The following is a 19,032-nucleotide window of genomic DNA, read 5'->3' as shown; positions in this document are numbered from 1 at the left end:
CAACCTTGTATATTCTGACCCACTCTCTGTCCACTGTGTTTTCACCTTCTTGACTATACAAACAATATGCTTTTGTTCCATGTGCTCAAGATTTGATGGTAAATCATAAGAAACAGAAAAACAAATTTAAAGTACCAAGTCTAGGTTAATTATTTTTATATATTATGGAAAAAAAGGAAGCTGTAGATATATTCATTTCTTGACAATAGTGATTACTTCCAGAACACAAATGCTCTACTTAAAAAAAATAAACGCGTCTAAGAGCAAAATTTGGAGATTTGTGGATCAATAAAATATGGTCTACATATAAATATTATTCAGTCTTTAAGAAAGTTCTGTCATTGAAGAGAACATTGATAAGCCTGGAGGACACTATGCCATAGCCAGGCACAGAAAGACAAATCCTACAAGATCTCACTTGCATGTAGAGTATAAAAACTGAAAATCATTGGCATAGATAGAAAGATGGTTGCCAGGGGCTGAGGGAGGGGAGGATGCAAAGATGTTGGTCAAAGTTTCAATTAGGAGAAATATGTTTTAGAGATCTGTTGCAAAGCATGGTGATGATGGTTAATAATAGGGTGTTGTGTATTTTAAGATGGCTAAAATGTCTCACCAGAACAAAATATGGATGTGAGGTGATGGATATGTTCTTTATCTTCCTTTAATCACTCCATAATGTACACCTAGATCAAAGTGCTAAATTTTATCCCATAAATGTTTACAACTAGTGTTTCAATTAAAAAAATTTAGGAATTTATGCATTTTTTCATTTCTTTATGATTCGTGAAGGGTAAATAATGAAAATGAAAAGTAAACGATAAAGAAATATGAGTTTTAAATTTTTAAAAATAATAGTGCTAAAAAGGACAGAACAAATCTTGGAACCTCTTTCCTTCCTCTTTCTTTGGCCTTTCCTCTCTCCTTTCTCCCTTTTTCTCTGTTGCTTAGTTTTTCTTCATATGGTTTCATTGTTATTATTACCATTATTATTACTAACAGAGCTCAGAGTATTTTAGCAACTGGTGCTATGGTTTGAATGTATCCCCCAAAAGTTCTTTTATTGGGAACTTAATCCCAAATTCATATGTGAATGGTATTTGGAAGTGGAACCTTAGGAAGATAATCAGGATTAGATGGGGTCATGAGGGTGGGGCTCTCATGGTGACATTTGTGGCTGTGTAAGAGGAGGAAGAGTCTTGAGCTAGCATACTTGGCTGTGTCTCACTATTTGATGCCCATTGCCATGTTATGATACAGCAGGAGGGCCCTCACCAGACACTGGTTCCATGCTCTGGAACTTCCCAGGCTCCATAACCATGAGATAAATACATCTCTATTCTTTATAACATACCCTGTCTGTGACATTCCACAATAGCAACAGAAAATGGACTAAGAGAGATGGCTCACTCTGTGGTGCGTATTCATAATTTTCTATCATTCTATGTTTACTAGTAAATTAATGAAAGTCCTTACTTATATGTTTAGAAGAGGTCCAGTCATGTTTGAAGTTTTTAGAAGCTTCAATAAAAGTTGTATTTCCTCTTTGAGGAAAATAACCAATTTCCCCCTCTTTAGGATATGAAAATTTAATTTCATTCTTTTCTTTTTATTGCATGGGAAAATAATATCAGGACATGTAGATGAGAAAAGCTTACTCAGAATTCTATATAACCACGCTTGTAATTTCAAGATCTATTCTCTTAGTGCAGTTTTTACATGCAGACATGTAACCTGCTCTTTCAACAAACATAGTGTAACTACAAATAAACAGGTGGAGGTGACTCCCCCTTACTCACGTTGAACCACATACGTGTTGTATAAGGCACATAATTCTGTGGAAGTGATCGTGTGGCTGGGGAGTGGGAAGTGGGAAGTGGGAATATGAATGAACTAGGTTAATGGTCCAGGGCTGGTATTGTTTTTCTATACAGTATTTCTGTTCTATTTATAGTAGTCATTCAGAGGAACCAAAGGAAGGAATGGCATTTTGAACTGAACAATTTATCATTTGTAATAGTTTATTTCTCCCTAAGAATGCATGTTTACCTTATTACTGCTCTAAGGACTCTTTAGAGGGTAAAACTAATTTTATAACTTAGCTCTTGTAAGATAACTGTTAAGTAAGTAACTACAGATTAATCTGAAGACATTATAATATAGGAGAGAGAACATAAGTTTTGGAATCAAGAGAACTAGGTATGAATCTTGCCTTCATCTTAATAGTTAAAGGATACTTGGAAAGCCCCACCTGAGCTTTACTCTCTTCATGTACAAAATAATAATATCATCAAAACTTTCTACCTCGCTATGAATGTGAACTCAGATAGAATATATAAAATAGCTGATATATAGATAGTATTCAATGAATAATATCTATTGTTTTCTTTCAGGTTCTCTCGTATTTATCAATTTCTTGGGTTTGCAATTTTCACTGAACTAATTTGGCCAGGCAAGGAAAATAAAAATTTGCCAGTTACTCATTTATTATACTGCCGATGCTTTCTCTAGTGTGGGGCCCCTTGCTATTGCAAGGGTATAACTAAAATTTAGGCAACCCTTAAAATCTGAATGTTAATTCTGTCAACAGCCATTTGCTAAGAAATATATCACTGGCCCAGAACAAAACATTTTCTGGCTTGTCTCCCTGGTGTGACTATTCCTCATATCCAGGTAAAAATTACAGTGGAATCTGTGCCATGTTTCAGGAGCCTAGAACTGCCTGGTCCTAAATTCCTTTTGGGTGCGGGCATGTCACTCCAGATCAAATACATTTAACTTGCAAGAGTTTAAATTGTGCTGCACGTGAAGCAGAACTTCCAACAACCACAAGAGGACAGCAAACAGTTTGGGAAAGGCAAACGGAAGAGAATAAATCTGACAACAAAAAGTCATTCAAGTGATGTTCCTTATGGAAAAAGTTCTTCCTCATCCAAAGAATATGTTGGGATGCTATGCAGAACACAGCAACAGAGCTAATACTCTAGATGAGAGGCTCTTTTTAAAGGAAAAGAAGGCAGTTTTATCTACATCAAGAAAATTGATCTTTCCTATGCTAATAGCTTTCAAATCCCTAGCCCTGACATCTCTTCTTACTCCGAGTTCCTATAGCCACTTGAATAGTCTCCTGCAACTCACTGTCATACTTCATAGGCAACTCAGTGTAGCAGTCAAGAAATTGCTCCCTAGAGTCAGACTGCCTGGTTTCCAAACCTACCTCAACATTTACCAATTATGACGTTGGGTAAGTTACTTAGATTCTCAATTTCATGGTCTGTAAATACTGGGATAAAAATAGTACCAGTTTCTCACTTTTGTTATAGGGGCATATAAATTTTCTTAGAATAGTGTTTGACACATAGTAGGTTTGATATAAGAGCTTGCGAAGTAAAAATAAATAACTTCTGTTCCTCTCCTGAGTTTCCTTCACCAGTAAATGGCACCTTTCAACCACCCAGATAGATGGAAATTTGAAAGTTGTTCTTGATATTTGTCTCTCTCATCTCCCATATCCAATCAAACATTAAGCCTTCCTATCACTTGTATCTACTAGATCAATAGCAAATCTGTCCATCTCTTTCCATCTTCACTGATACCACTGAAGTCCAAGTCACCATCATTTCTCACCTGAGTCACACCTATAGCCTCCTGGTCTCCCTTTAGCTACTCTGATCTCTCTTTACTATACCTTGTACTTTAGGAGTTTTTTAAAACACAAATCTTATGTAGCAACAGATCCCATGATTATGTACAACTGTAATGAACCAATAAAAGATGTGAAAAAATAAATAAAATAAAAATAAATGATAAAAACATGTAAATCTGGTTAATTTATGCAGCTTAACTCTCATTTTTTTTTAGAATAAAACCAAAAATGCACACTGTGAACTATAATACTAGTCTGGCTCCTATCATGGATCCCTGTGTTCCACCAACATTGATATCTTTCAATTTTTCCATCATAACATGTTTTCTCTTGCCACAGGAGCTTTGCATATATGTGGAACATCTTCCAAAGTGCCTGCTTAACATCTAAACCTTCAAATCTTAGCTCATCTGGTATTTTCTTACAGAAGCTTTCCTTGACTCCTTGACTGGGCCATACTCACTATTACATGTCTTCAGAATATGGTGCATTATTTCTCCACAGACTATTTCTTAACTTTATGTTCTGATAAAAGGTTGGTCTTTTTTTTTTTTTTTTTTTTTGCCATTTTTCCCTGTGTTATTGTTTGGATCTAAAAAATGTCATCCAAAGAGCTCATGTGTTAGGAAATGTAGTAGTGTTCAGAGATGAAAAGATTGGATCATGAAAGCTGTAACCTCATCAGTGAATTAATCCATTTGATGAATTAACAATATGAATGGAGAACTGGGTGGTAACTGTAGGGGGAGTGTTCCTCCCTCCCTGCTCCCTGGTTGCCATGAGCTAAGGTTTCCTCCACCACATCCTTCTGCCGTGATGTTCTGCCTTACCTCAGGCCCAGAGCAAAGGAGTGGGCTGACCATGACATTTCAGCCTCTGAAATTGTGAGCCCAAAATAAACTTTTCCTCCTCTAAGTTGTTCTTATAAGGTATTTTGACCACAGTGACAAAACTGACTAACACACCCTGTATGTGATGTGTCCTTTTATTTTCTGTGCCTGCTTTTATGATATTTTATCTCTGATTTTTCAGAGGTTTGTCTGTGATGTACTTAGGTATGATGCTATTTGTATTTCTACTATTTGTAACTCACCAAGATTCCTGGATCTAGAGATTAATGTTTTCTAGTCCTATCTTTAAAATTAGCTATTATTTTTTCAGATATATTTTTGGTACATTCTGACTCTTTTCATTCTGGGATTATAATAACTCATTTTAGACCACTTGAATGTCACTGATAGTCCATAAAGTTTTCTTTCAATATTTTTCTCTCTGTGCTTTAGTTAGAGCAATTTTTATGAACTAATCTTCAAGTTCAGTGAACCTTTCAGTTTCTATTCTGCAGTTAAGCTCATCCAATTCATTACTTCAAATCATTTATTTTATTTATTTACTTATTTTTGGGTACTGGGGATTGAACCCAGGGGCACTCAGCCACTGAGCCACATCCCCAGCCCTACTATATATTTTATTTAGAGACAGGGTCTCACTGAGTTGCTTAGTGCCTCGCTTTTGCTGAGGCTGGCTTTGAACTCACCATCCTCCTTCTTCAGCCTCCCAAGCTACTGGGATTACAGGCACATGCCTCTGTACCTGGCTACATTCTTTATTTTTATACTTGAATTTCTACTTGGTTCTTTTTATGGTTTCAATTTCTCTTTTGAGATTCTTCATCTATTTATTCATTCTGGTTATCTTATTTTTTGAGAGTCCTTGAACATATTTCCAATAGATGTTTTAAAATTCTTCTCTTCTAGTTCCGACACCTGATTCATTTTAGGGACTTCCTGCACTGATAGTATTTTTTACTGATTTTTTCCAATTTTCTTGCTTCCTTGCACATTTTATAATTTTAAAAAGTGTACATTAGACATTGTTTACAGAAGGATAATGTAGACTAAAGTATATTGTCTCCATTCCCATGGAGTGCTAACTTTTTCCTATATCTGGAGGCTAAAGTGAACAAGTGGTCATTCATATTTCACTAAGAGCTGAGTTAGTCTTAACTAGGAATTCATCTCTCATTGACAGATGTAGGGAAGTCCTATCTTACCTTTCACTCTACAGAAACCATTCTTCACTTCAGCAATTTAACCATTATCTAGTTCACATAAATTTCTTCTGCTAACTCCAACACATAAAACTATATCCATTTCTGCTAATCACTTATGCTAAGGTCTACAACAACTCTATGAGCACAGAAGGATTAACAAGTAAATGTGCCATTTTCAATATTACTTAACTCCTGTTAGATCAAGTGGGATGTTTCTAGCTTTCCTGTGCCAATACATCAAAAAAGCCTGAATCTTTCTCCATTGTATAAGCACCCATTCAACTACTCTAGCTAAGTTCACTTTTGATACACTCCTGATCAAGATCTACCTGTAAATGCAGTCTATAATTAGTCTCATTTTCTGGTATCTATATACCCCTGAATTTTATTGTTGTGGTACTTGAAAAAAAAAAAAAAAAAAACATGGGTTTTGAAGTTGAACCAATCTGGGTTTGAATTCTATTTCCACCACTTTTTATGTGTGTGACTGTGGCATCTTATCATACTTCTTGAGTTTTGGTTTTGTTTTCTAGAAAACAGAGAAGACAAAATCTGCTTCATAAGATGGGGAGGATTAATGAACATTTAATAACTGATGAGCACTTAATGAAAATGTGTTATGTGCCAAGAATGTAATAAGTGCTTCACCCACGTTATCTCATTCAATCCTCAGAATATTCTTTGCAATAAGTACTACTGCTACTGTTATTATTACTTACATTTACATATGAATGAATTGAGGCTTAGAGAGGTAAAAGTAACTTGTCTCAGGTCATATAAGTCAGTAATGGTAAAATATGTACATAAATCTAAAAAAATCTAAAGTGAGAACCTATAGTCTTTATCCACTATGCTAAAATTCCTGGTAGTTATTGACCCTCAGCACAGTGCTTTTATTACTAATAATTAATATTATCACAATTAATAATACAAATAAATTCGATTCCCATCAAGTTTTCTTAGTCTAGAAGACTGGTTCATTTGAATTGTTCACCTTCTCTCAACTACAGATTTGCTGCAACTTCACCATCAATGTCAGAATCTGACCTGAATCTCACACTTCTTCCTATGGATCCTAATTGTCTTGCTGATTATCATCCTTCTTAACTTAAAGGAAGAATCCAGTTCTACTGCCTAAATTGGTGATTCCCAGAAAATGCTGCAACTATAAATCTCCTTCTTGATACATATTTTTTTGAAAAAAAAAAAAAAAAAAAGAAAAGAAATGAGATCAGGTTTGTTTAGCCAAGTGTTTCTTAAACTGACTTGACCACAGAACCTTTTGTGAACAAATTCCAGTATCTCAACTTGGAACATTAACACTTATGCTGCATTTGTGTGAATTTTTGTGTCTTGTTAATGTGGCCTCACTTAATACAGTGATCGGGTAAGCCTCAAAGAACGAATGGATGGTGGAAATGATGAGTGAATGTCTAATGATAATCATTGTAACACTAACTGTTCATTCTGGAACAGGACAAGAGAAGGCATTCTCTTTGTTTACTGATTTTCACATCAATTTTTCTAAAATGTTTAGACTTTATGTTGAAATTGAGTAGTCTTTATTCTCTTCCTTGAAGACATTCAAAATATTCAAAATTAGCCTTAATTTGCATAAATTGAATAAAATAAATGATTATCAATACATTATCTATATACATTTTTCTTTTATTTTTGGGGGAGGGTTGGACTGGTGAAGGGAAGCCATTGGTAGAGAAGGGGATAAAGAAAAGAAGTTTCTGTTCTAGGAAATGTTTCTTTTATTGAAGTAGCTTTTACTCAACTGAATACTCCCTTGATGTGCACTATGCTAATGTACTACTTATTAATTATTCTAGTATTTCACAATGATATTATTAATCAGGAGAAATTACTTTGGCTTTCATCTTTATTTCTGTTTTCACATGGCTCGAACTGTAATTCTTCCTTTTCATACTGCCCAGTAAGATTTCTTATGCCAAACGTAGCTTTCTGACTCACATAGTAACTTTTCACATTTACTATTCAGGGTAGTATGATAAAGCAAATAGCAGTCTTTATTCTTTTCCTTGAAGACATTCAAAATATTTAGGAGGAACTACTGTGGAATGTGCTATAACTTGAAGGGCAATTGACCATAGGAAAAAAATCCTATCTAATTGAAGGTTACAGTATGCAAAATAATGAACAGGATACTTTAAAGATTAAAAAGACCATTTTAGAAATGACAAACATTAATTTGTTTAATTATTATACCTTCTATACCTTCTCATATTAAATAATAAGGTCAGATTTTTCTCAGATGACATCACTTTTATAATAAGGAAAATAAATCCTTCTTTCTTACCTAGAACTATAAAGTTGCATTTCAGTCCCCAAGTTACACATCTGCTTCTCTGGGACCAATTACCCATATTGGCTATAGTTTGAGGGACTCTTCTCCTTCACTGGATTGGAAGCCTGAACAGTCAGGGCATACTTGGTTCATCAAGTCATCCCTACACTTGCAAAATATGAATATCCACTCCACAAATATTTATGAGTGAGGAATATATGTGGAATAATACATATTTGTTGAATAAATCTTGCTTTATGCAATGGTAACTAAAGTTATCAAAATAAGGTAATGTAGTAACTGAAAACATTACTTGATTCCTCATTTGTTTTTATGTCAAAATTCCTTTGCTTAGAAGTATGATTTCTAAATGAGGAATCAACATATACAGGCTAATTCCTTGGATCACATTTTGCATACCTTTTGAGTTTTAGATGCTCTCAGTCTTAACTAATAGAGAGTTGGGGTTTTAACTTCTAATTTATTGTTTTGATTAATTAGGACATTATGTTTCCTCTTCTAAACTTGTGATTGTACTTTTTCATACTTCAATGCAATAAAGAAATGAAAAGTGAGTTACTGAACTGAGCGTATAGGGAGGCTACTGTGCATCCCAGTGAGGAATGACCAAGTGGATGTTTGTCAGCAATAGGAAACATGATACCAAGGAGTGAGCCAAGATGGTGGCCTCTAGAGAAAGTAATTAAATACCTCTCTTTCCAGTGACACCAAAGGGCTACTGGTGTATCAGTGAGTCCCATGTGGAGACAAGTTTAGATAGATAACAGTTACCAAAAGGTCCATGGTTTTCAAAAAAGTAGAGAGTGGTCATCTCTTTGGGCAATAAGATCAGTGATGGAAATGAGGAGAGAAGAGATGATAATTCATCTAAGGTGGAGCTGAGAGCAAACTCTTGTCTCCTCACGTACTTTCATATATCATGTTCTAGGGGAGCTGGAGAGTGGCTCCCCGGTTGAGGGAAAACAATGGTGGGGAGGTAAGAAGGGTTTTGTTGATATTCCTGTGAGTATGGTGTCAATAGATTGTATATTGACTTAATGAAGGTTATGTGTACTTTCTAGTACATTCTGCTAAATCCCTTGATATTACTTTCCAATAAGAGTGCCTGTCTCTTATGTCAGATATTTCCAGGAGGGTTGGGAAAGTGGAAACATGCCACCTGGCAATAGTCCATAAAACTAATTACCTAAGGGAATTTATGAAAAATTGCAGATACAAGTTCTACTATACAGGGTTAGTGGACCATGTCATATTTTATCTTAACAATTACTTAAATTATGCTTTTTTTTCCTAAGCAGTCCTTCATTATTTTGCCCTCAGTTGTCATTGATTCTCCACTGAAAGAAGGATCCTCTGTATTTGCTCTCCTCAGATTTGAAAAGAGATTAGACTAACTTGGAGCCAGACTCAGGAACAAAGTTGTTTCCCAGACCACTGTTAATCTAATCTTGGGAGATTCAATAGCAGTCAATCAAGGATATTTACCTGGGAAATTCCTCTTAATACGAACTTTTGGTAGAAAGAGCAGCAGTCGGTACAGATCAGAGTCCAAAGATCTGAATCTCACTCCAGGTTATTCGGTGGACAGCTTTAACCAAGTACCTCACTTTTCTAAGTCTGTTTCCTCAACTACAAAATTAAGTTAAGTTCATGGGATAGCTGAGTACTTCTTAAGATTGGAGGGAATGTCAAGGTGAATGATGTTTACTAAGGCACTTACAAAAATATAAGCACTGAACAAATATAAGACAGTATTATTAAAAGGGCAGAGTCATGCCTGGTATAGAGCTACTGGCAGCCACAATAAAATAATCTGATTTATTCTGACAATTTATGTTTGTGGGCCTCCAAATAGACTTATATATAAAGCAAGGCTCATATTTCAGAAAAAAATCCTTTTGTAGACTTGAGTTTGTCCAGTTGTTGTATAAATGGAGCATGCATCATCATCACCACCATCATCATCTGCATCATCATCACCACCAATAATGATAGAGCAGTGTCTGTGTCAGGCATGAGGCAGGATCTTTCCCTTCATGCCACCACTTTTAATTAAAAAATTCAAGAGGTTGCTCTGTTACCATCATCATCCAAGAAAAAGGGAATTAAGAGCTTCATGAAGTTGTCAATGGTTCAGTGGTTCCCAAACTTACCTGTGCTTCAGGTAAGTATACCTGTACACACACACAAATGTAAATGCCTCAACAGAAAATTACTGAACCAGGGTTTCCATCCATAAATTCCAGCAGTTGAAAATTGATTTCCAAACTCTGTAGATGATTTTTCTGGGCAGGTAGCATTATGAAAGACTGAACTCACTAGTTTCCCAAAGAACACACAGTTAGAAGCAAAGCTAAACTCCATCCCAGGTTGACTGTTGGACTTCTGTGCCAACTCTTCACTACTGTTCTGTCTCATCTGACTGATGATTCACAGTCTATTTAACAATAACTTATTTTATTGACTGTTTAGTTTTTCCACATCCTACATCTTCTGTTAAACTACCCAGTGAGATAGTTTCTCCTCCCAAAGACCACTTCGGTGTTTATGAATAACTCTGCTGCCAACGATATTTTATACCCTGGTCAGCTGCTAATGACAGTAGCGTTTACCTATATAGCTCGACAATCTAACCACCAAAGATAAAGATTACAAAATGTGTGGGTATATTTTGATTGTGATCATAACCAATGATCAAAGGCCACTGATAAATTGGTGAAGGAAGTTTTACATGAGAAACTATGAGATCTAAGCAAGGGGGTGGGCCCAGAGGCAGTCCTGAAAGCCTGTGCCCAGGTTGGGCAGTGGTAAAAGATAATGCTTTTCCAACTCCATTGTCAACATGCATTTCCTGGAAATCTTATTTAAATGCTGATACTGATTTAGCACTTCTAGAATGAGCTCAAGAGTCTACATTTTCAAGATTCCATGTGATGGTAAAGCTGTCAAAATTGAGAATAGGCAACTACATCCCAAGGTCAGCTATTAAAAAAACAAAAAAACAAAACAAAACAAAAAACCAGATCCACTTTCAGAAGAATATGCCCAAACCTGGGGAGTGAGGGTCTGAAGACCTCCCACTAACAGGGATACTGATTAGGAAAAAAGCTGTGGAGGATACTCAGGTGCACTTCTGTAATAAAGACATGCAACAAACGGAAGGTATTGCACAGCAAAGAATCTCCTATCTATTACAGAATAGGGAAAGGTGATTAGTTTAAGTAAAAAGTATACTAAAGCATGGATCAGGAGATTTGTGAGGATATGATTATGATAGTGATGGACCTTTGGAAATCTTTGGAAGTTAATTCTGGACCAACATTGTTTGACCCAGCTGACACAGCAGGAGGTCAGTGCTGGATGCAGGCATTCTTGTGGAGTGAAGCAAGGATCCACAGAGAATGTCCCCCCTGGAGCACCAGCCTAGTTCGGATGACACTGTGCAGGTGATTGCTATGGTCACACCCCTACTTGTCAAGTAATGGCATTTATGTAATTCATACAATTTAAATAAACAGTAGTTGTAGCAAAATAAACCTGTTCTTTGGATAATTCTGTTTAGGGAAGGGAGTATCTGAGAAGAATTTTGTAGGTGGAATTGGATCAGGAAGAAAAGATGAAGTGATCAGAGAATGGGTTTGAGTTTTAATCAGACAGGAGTGTAATGAACCTGTATCTCCAAGAGCATCTTTGCTGTTTAGATCTGTGACTGTGACGAGTGAAAATAAACTAGATTTTGTGGATCCACATCGAGTCACAGATCCCACTATGGGATGTGAAAGCACTATGGGACTGAAAGAGGACAGTGCTCATTTTAGACCAGATGGCTTCTGTGATTTAGCTTTGACTGGGATAATTTGGCACCTTAACAGCTCCTTGCAACCCTCAAGGAAAGTTGAACCTCTAAAATGATCAGGAGAGGAAGCCTGAGGATAAAGTATTTACAGGCCCTATCTAATGAGGAAGGGACCCTGCACTGGAGGTATCACCATCCTGGGAGATGAAATGAATGATTATAGAGATGGAATCAGAATAGGCTGAAACAAGGGTTGCCTTAGAAGCCAGCAGGGGGTGCGTCAAGCAGGAACTATGACACCCTAAAGGTAATATGTCCCTCTGACTTAATAGGGCCCTCCTCACTCAGCTCCCACCAAACTGTGGCCAGTCAGAATATAGCCCAGAGTTGCAAGAACTTTTGATGTTTTTTTCCCAAGAGAAATAAAGATTAAAAACTTTTATATGTAATTGTCTGTTTTTTTAAGTAGAGTCATCAACAAAATCAAATTTGAAAAAAATTCCCACTGGGAACCAAATAAAATTATCTCCACAGGAAGCACAGAGTTGGTGACCTCTAAACTTTATTTTTATGCAAGTTCAGAGATGGGATTACAGGGTGGAGCAGGTGAATACAGGCTGACCCTGCATTCTCTTGTCTCCTCTTGCTTTTAACTCTGCTTTCTCTTTCTTCTTAGCACTTCCCAGTTTGTAAAGTCATTCTACACTGATTTGTGTTTTTCATCTTCTGACATCCTTCCCCCTCAACTAGAAGGAAATCTCCCTGAAAACAGAGACCAGTTTGTTCTGAGCTGTGCCCCCAATATCTCAACTATGTCTGGCACATAGTAAATACTCAATAAATATTTGCTGAGTGAGTAATGAATTAGTCCATGTATCCATCTAAAAAGGCAAACCAGGCTGAGAAGTGACACAGGCCCTGATTCCAGGGTAGGACATCTAAATCCTAGTAGTTCAAGAAGCAGCTTTGGGCCAGAGTCCCAGGATAATCTCCCCCCCACCCCAAATTTTAAGGAGAATAAAATACTCCTGAATTGATTTTACTTTGTACTTCTTTGTACTTTATTATTAAAAAAAATTTGCAAGAGGAAAAGGAAAATATATACATATCCATCCATGGTATATATATTCAGCTCTGATCATGAAAATATTGGCTTGCTGCTTGAAATCTTGTAAAGCAAGAAACTGCATTAAGAAAGCAGAGCTGAGCAAACAGACTCAGAACTGTATCTGCTGACATCCAGTGCTATACTGAGACTGCAGCAGAACACTAGCAATGCTGTGTTCTCTAAGAATTCTGCACAATGCAAGTGGGCATGAGGAGAAAAACAAAAATAAAAGGAAAAGAAAAAGAAAAAGAAAAATAACCCAATGCAGGGGAACTTTTAGTTCTTGCTGAAAAAGAAAAATGTGAGCTCTAAATCCAGCAGTACAAGGAGAGAGGCATCTGCGACTGCATATAAAGTTAAAACTCCTTTGCTTGAACAAAATCACTTACTCTACAGTATTGAAAATAAACAAAGCTTAAGACACTTAGCTACACACACATGTTTTCTGCCACATGCTTCCTGAACAAAATAGCTATGTAATGCAATGCCCCAGTTTAAAGCAAGCCTTGAATTCCACACAAAGTCTCCTCCTCTACCTTTCTCTGTTTCTACACAGAAATACATTTCCCTTTAAGTGAGAAAAAGTATGTATGTTTAAAAGGACAGTCCAGGCCCTTTATAAAAGCACTTACTTTGAAAGAACAGGACAGATCATGTATTCAAAACAAGAGCACCTTCTTAAAGAGCTGGTTCAGAAGTTGTTCAATGGCCATGGCCTTGATTTGTGCTCGCAGCTCTGGTCCTGCTGGGCCTGGTTAACAGAAAAGCTGGCAGCCTGCATGGCATGGTCCTCCAGGGGTGCTGCGTCAGGATGACGCTCTGGAACTGTTACTGGGACAGGCTGTGAGCAAGTCAGCAGGACAGTTTTATTTCTGTGCTGAGATTGCTGCTTCCTGATGGGAAAATATTGGTGGCAGAATTATCCTAGGAATCAGGCAGAGGATCTCCAGATGATCTGAATCTGGGGAAGGTGAAGAGGGGGCAGCACCAGGCAGAGGGCAAGCAGCCCCCTAAGGAAACTCACCTAAAGTTACTGGTCTCCTTGTGGTGGTTCCTTGTCCCTGCCAAGGGCATGACTCAGCTTGCCCATGGCAGTGCTGGACTACACTATTTATCTTCCCTAGTCCAGGAAAGCTGAGTTCCAGGCAGGGAATGGAGAAGAGTAGAGGGGAGGGTATGGTGATCCCTACCTCTGTGGGGTCTAGAGTTGTGGCTTCCCATGATGGGACATTTATCACCTATCTTTAGTAGTTATTGCAGTACAGGGGTCCAGAAGCCTGGAACATTAAACAATGATGATGAGGAGAGAAGTGGGAGGAGGAGGCAGAGGGAGAAGTCAGTCTTTTAAATGATGTCTCTGATCAATAAGTGTAGAGATCTAATAAGGTACCGATTTTCTATTGGTGTCAATGACAAGCGGTGGGATTGGACTAAGGGTTTCTGATGACTTGGTTGATTTATGCTTAGATGACATTAGAGTTTAAAAGCAATAAAGAGATATAATGAATGTTTAGGGAAGTGGCTGTGGGCTCCAGATACTGGAGGATCCATACTGTTGCCTACGAATACCTTCTAGATGGAGGTCATATCTAAACTGAAGACATGGTGGGATGGGGTTAAAGGTAGGAAACCCTGGGATTCTTTTCAGTTAGGAAGATTTTAAAAAGAACACAAAAGTCATGTAGCCAGAGACTTCCTGTATTGTGTGGTTTGGGTTCAGGGAAAATGAATCGACAAGGAATTCACATCAGGAGAGGTAGCATGTGACCACAGCAAACGTCAAGTGGAGTAGAGCCCGGGGCCCTACCTGAGTCCCACTACCTCTGGGTAATCTTGTATGATGCATAATCTTTCTGGGCATTACTTTCTACATGAGAAATTTTTACCATCCCTCAAATTTTTTTTTTTTTTTTTTTTTTTTTTGGTACCGGGGATTGAACTCAGGGGCACTCGACCAATGAGTCATATCTCCAGCCCTATTTTGTATTTTATTTAGAGACAGGGTCTCACTGAGTTGCTTAGAGCCTTGCTTTTGCTGAGGCTGGCTTTGAACTCGTGATCCTTCTGCTTCAGCCTCCCAGGCCACTGGAATTACAGGCGCGCACCACCTCTCCTGGCTCCACAAATCTTAATGCCCCCCTTTTGCCAAGTCTTGCATCTATCATATTACCTAATATAGAAAGAAATGAAATGAGTCATCTTTTCTCTCTATTGTTTCTATTTCTGTTGCTTCATCCCTCTACTTGGGCAACAAATTCCAAAAAAGGACCATATCTTGGTGTTAACCTCCATACTTCGGCTGCTCTAGCCAAATTCTGAAAAGCCCAGAAGAACTGATTTTCTCAAGTCTTTGGAGAGTAGGGCAGGCATGGAGATGAGTTGCTCAGAACCCCTTTAGGAAAAGACTGATTGCCCAGTCTCTAGGAGACTGTCGACTGAGAGCTGCCAATTCTTTCAGGTCTACCTCAGTGTTTCTGGACAGTCAGCCTTTACTCCTGAGGATCCATGGGGCTGCAGCCCTCTGCACAAGCCTCCCTCCCCACTTTCTCTTTCACAGACATTACTTTTATCTTGCAAAACCAGCATCTATTTCCCAGAGGATCCAACACAGAGATACTAGTCATTGTAATGCAAGAGCCCCAATGCTTTGTTTTGTTTTCCTGCAAAGGACCTTTGACAGGCTTCAGAAAACCATCTCTGAGGAATGAAATCCTTTTCTTTGTAGCACAAAAAAATCTACAGCACAAATTTCTTCTTTATTCCCTTATTCACAGATACACAGAAGCTTCATTACCATCATTTTTAGGCAGTAACTCTCAACTGCATTCATTAAAGACTCCAAAGTTATAGTTTGCATGTACCTCTGGTTGACAGCCAGTGGTAGTAGCATGAAATTACCCCTTGTTTAGACCTCTTTCAGTGATGAGCATTCATCCCACTGAGGATCATTCCAGAGGTTGATAAGTGTGAATACATTAACTGACCAATTGAATAACCCCTAGATCATTTCTAGATATTTTTATCAGTTCAGTAGTAATGTTGCAAACCAACAGAGTGTGATGAATCTTTTTAGAAAATATTAGAAGGGTATAGAAAACCTTGGGATCATTTTCAGTTTTGAAGATATAAGCTAAAACACAAAATGTATGGGGCCATAGATTTCCATTATCATGTAGGGCTTGGGGCAAAGAGTTGGTGTTGACCTTTATAGAAACTAGAACTTAGTTTGCTATATCTTAATGTTTTAGGTTCCTAAGGGGCTATGGATATGTTTGTGTTTCACAGATTAAGTCCTCACAAGGACTTAGTTTGGAGGCACCAGTTAAGATTGTTCTTCTGTCTCTTGTTACTTGGTAAGAGTTCACATCAATGGCAAGGGAATGTATTCAGTCACTGTGTTTTCTGGATTGTTGAATAAAGTTGCCTGTGTTAACCTTTATGTACACTTAGTTTTGCTGTTGGGTTCAAAGAGTTTCATTTCAAGGTGAAGTTTATATATGAAGAGGTACCTGGGGTAAGATTCTCTAGGACTGAGAAGCCCTAACTTCCTTAGCACAGTAGTCCTAGAAAGAAAACCAGGGAGGCAACTCTGAAAGAGCTACTTGGTATTTAAAAAAATATATATTTCTTACTGGATCTTTACAGTGCAAGAAAAAAAAAATGTAGAACTCCATGGGGGAATGCAAAGAGATTAAAGTGCTATGCACTGGGGGAGACTGAGAAAATCAAATGGGGAAGATGGGGATGCAGGGAGCTGAGTAAGCTGATCACAACAGAGCCTCTGCTGAGCTCCGACATGTGACAATGCCACAGAGGAGGTGGCTCCTGGGAGCACCACAAACGGGGTTAAGAGGGATTTAAAGTTACTGTGCTAAGCCTATCCCTGGACATTTGGCAGCACAGGTCTAGGTACTAATTTAATGCTTCCCGAATCTGACATATACAATGCTGACTCCCTTAGGTGCACTAGTCAGAACTTACTGATGAAAAATGTTGCCCTCTGTGTGAGTTGGCAGCTGTGCCCTGTGGAAGAGAAGTGGTCTGTGTGAGTGTGGCCTGTCAGCTGCCCAGTACCAAGACACTCATGGGCTTCCTATTTTTTTTCTGTGGGGTTGTTGCAAGGATTAGCTGGATATGCATGTGAATATGCTTAGTAAATTTGGAAAGTGCTATGCACATGTGGGCTTTTATTTTTTTCTTAAATACAACTATCTACACTTTATTGTATATTTAAAGATGTTCATAGTCTGCAGCCTCTTCTCTAAACCTTCTTTAACATTCTCTTAAACTCATTTACACTTCTTTCCACTTCACACCACTTCTCCCCGAGTCCTCACCCCTGCCTCTTTCTCTCATTAACTCATTAAATCTTTCCGGGTGGGTCTACTTTCTTTTTTTAAAAAATTATTTACTTGTTTTTTAATTTTTTACAGACTGCATCTTGATTCACCATACACAAATGGGGTACATCATTTCATCTCCATGATTTTGTACGATGTAGACTCACACCATTCATGCAATCATACATGTACATAGGGCAATGATGTCGGTCTCATTCCACCATCTTTCATACCCTGCTCCCTCTCATTTCCTTCTACACTTTTTTAAAAACAAAAACCTCACTTAAGGATTGGCTGAGGGAATACAACCTGAGCAGTACAAGAGCCCAGTGGGTGGGGATTCTAGCTCAGACCCATGGACCACAGTTGAATCCCTGCTCTTCACTTACCAATTGGGAAACTTTGGAGCAGCGACTCCAGCCTCAGCAGCCCAGCTCTCTCAAACTTCAAATGGGAAAAGTCATCATACCTACCTCTCAGGAGAGCAGCTCGCAGGGACAGCATGCAGCCCAAACTGTGATGCACAGCGCAGGGTAAATGTGAGTTGAGATTCTTGTAAACCAGGGCTGTCACCACAAGTAAGACTGAGACACAGGAAGGAGAGGACTTGCAGGAAAGTTTGAGGGGAACTGAGGGAAAACATTTTTCAGGGAAAGACAGAAAATTTTTAAAAAAAGGAGACGATGGACCCATTCTACTGACCCAGCAAACTCCTGAGGGATCTGACTTTGAATTAGGAGGATAAATTGCTGCTTTTGTCTCAAGGTGCATTTCTGTGTGTCCATATTAACTGTAAGGTAATTACCCATATCCCAGGGGAGCTTTCAGCTGTAATTTTGGAAGGATCATCATCAAGCATTATTTTCAGGTACAAATTCACTTGTGACAACAGTACGTTCACATCACACAAGAGGGACTTGACATGCAAAGAACATCATCTCAGAATGTAGCATGGTCGAATTCTGGGGGATGCAGGTGGCAGGAAGGGTGGGTGATGGATTTCAAATGTCTGGGTTGCACTTGAGGTAATTCTGGGTTGGGCCACCCCAATAGGCTCTGGTCTGAGGCACATTCCATTATGAGTGGAGTGGGTTTATAATGGAATGACATGGATGGTTTCTTATAATCAGAAAAGCACACTGACCTTCACACTACACAGGTGCAGCAGCATAATGACCCACCACGTGTACGCGCATCAATTCCTGGGGAAGAGTTCAACGAGGTTAACTTAGCGTGTATCCCAAGCAAAGAAAATCAGTGACATTACCCACACAAAGAACATTGCTCCCCCCGCCCCCACCAAGACACTAGACTTGGGCAATACAGGCATACAAAAGGAAAAGGTCACCCAAGAATCATACTCATTTTGATAAAACGTAGCAAACAATATTAATCTATGCCATAGTTTGTTTTGGATTTAAAATTTTAACTTTAGGAGTAAGAATCATGGGCATAGAAAAAATTCGTTTCCCTTTTCAATGAACAAGGATGGGATGGGGGTTATGGGGGAGGGGAAGTTCTGTTCTTCCACACTGTCTGAGAAAACTACATAAGAGCATCCTCAGATATGCTCCACTCATAAGACCCCCTCACTGCAAAGGAACCAAATCTCAAATTAAACTGCCGAAAATAACATTAACTTTATCTCAGCAGCTTCATTCACTCGGGCACTTACTCAGACATGAAAGACTTAAGAGGGAGTACCATCCCCATACATGAATTGTCCAGTAGAACCCCGACTATTACCAAAGTTA

General features: G+C 38.2%; 1 protein-coding gene across 6 annotated transcripts in view; it reads right to left on the bottom strand.

Annotated features, from left to right (window-relative positions):
- The window catches only part of HECW1 (HECT, C2 and WW domain containing E3 ubiquitin protein ligase 1), a 422,686-nt gene that overhangs the window by 280,108 nt on the left and 123,546 nt on the right, over positions 1-19,032 (bottom strand). For 2 of the 6 annotated variants that reach the window (XM_079149879.1, XM_079149878.1), the window contains exon 2: positions 18,423-18,480. The exons of 3 other annotated variants lie outside the window; for them this stretch is intronic. In XM_079149879.1, the coding sequence (XP_079006005.1) occupies positions 18,423-18,449 (27 nt within the window). In that variant the 5' untranslated portion in view covers positions 18,450-18,480. Of the gene's footprint in view, positions 1-13,570; positions 13,711-18,422; positions 18,481-19,032 lie in introns of those variants that run through there. One more of the 6 variants, XM_079149881.1, reaches the window with a different exon arrangement.

This window comes from Sciurus vulgaris, assembly GCF_902686455.1.
Source record: "Sciurus vulgaris genome assembly, chromosome: 8".
NCBI lineage: Eukaryota > Metazoa > Chordata > Mammalia > Rodentia > Sciuridae > Sciurus > Sciurus vulgaris.
The sequence above is the reverse complement of the archived record's forward strand: the minus strand, read 5'-3'. Positions and strand labels throughout refer to the sequence as shown.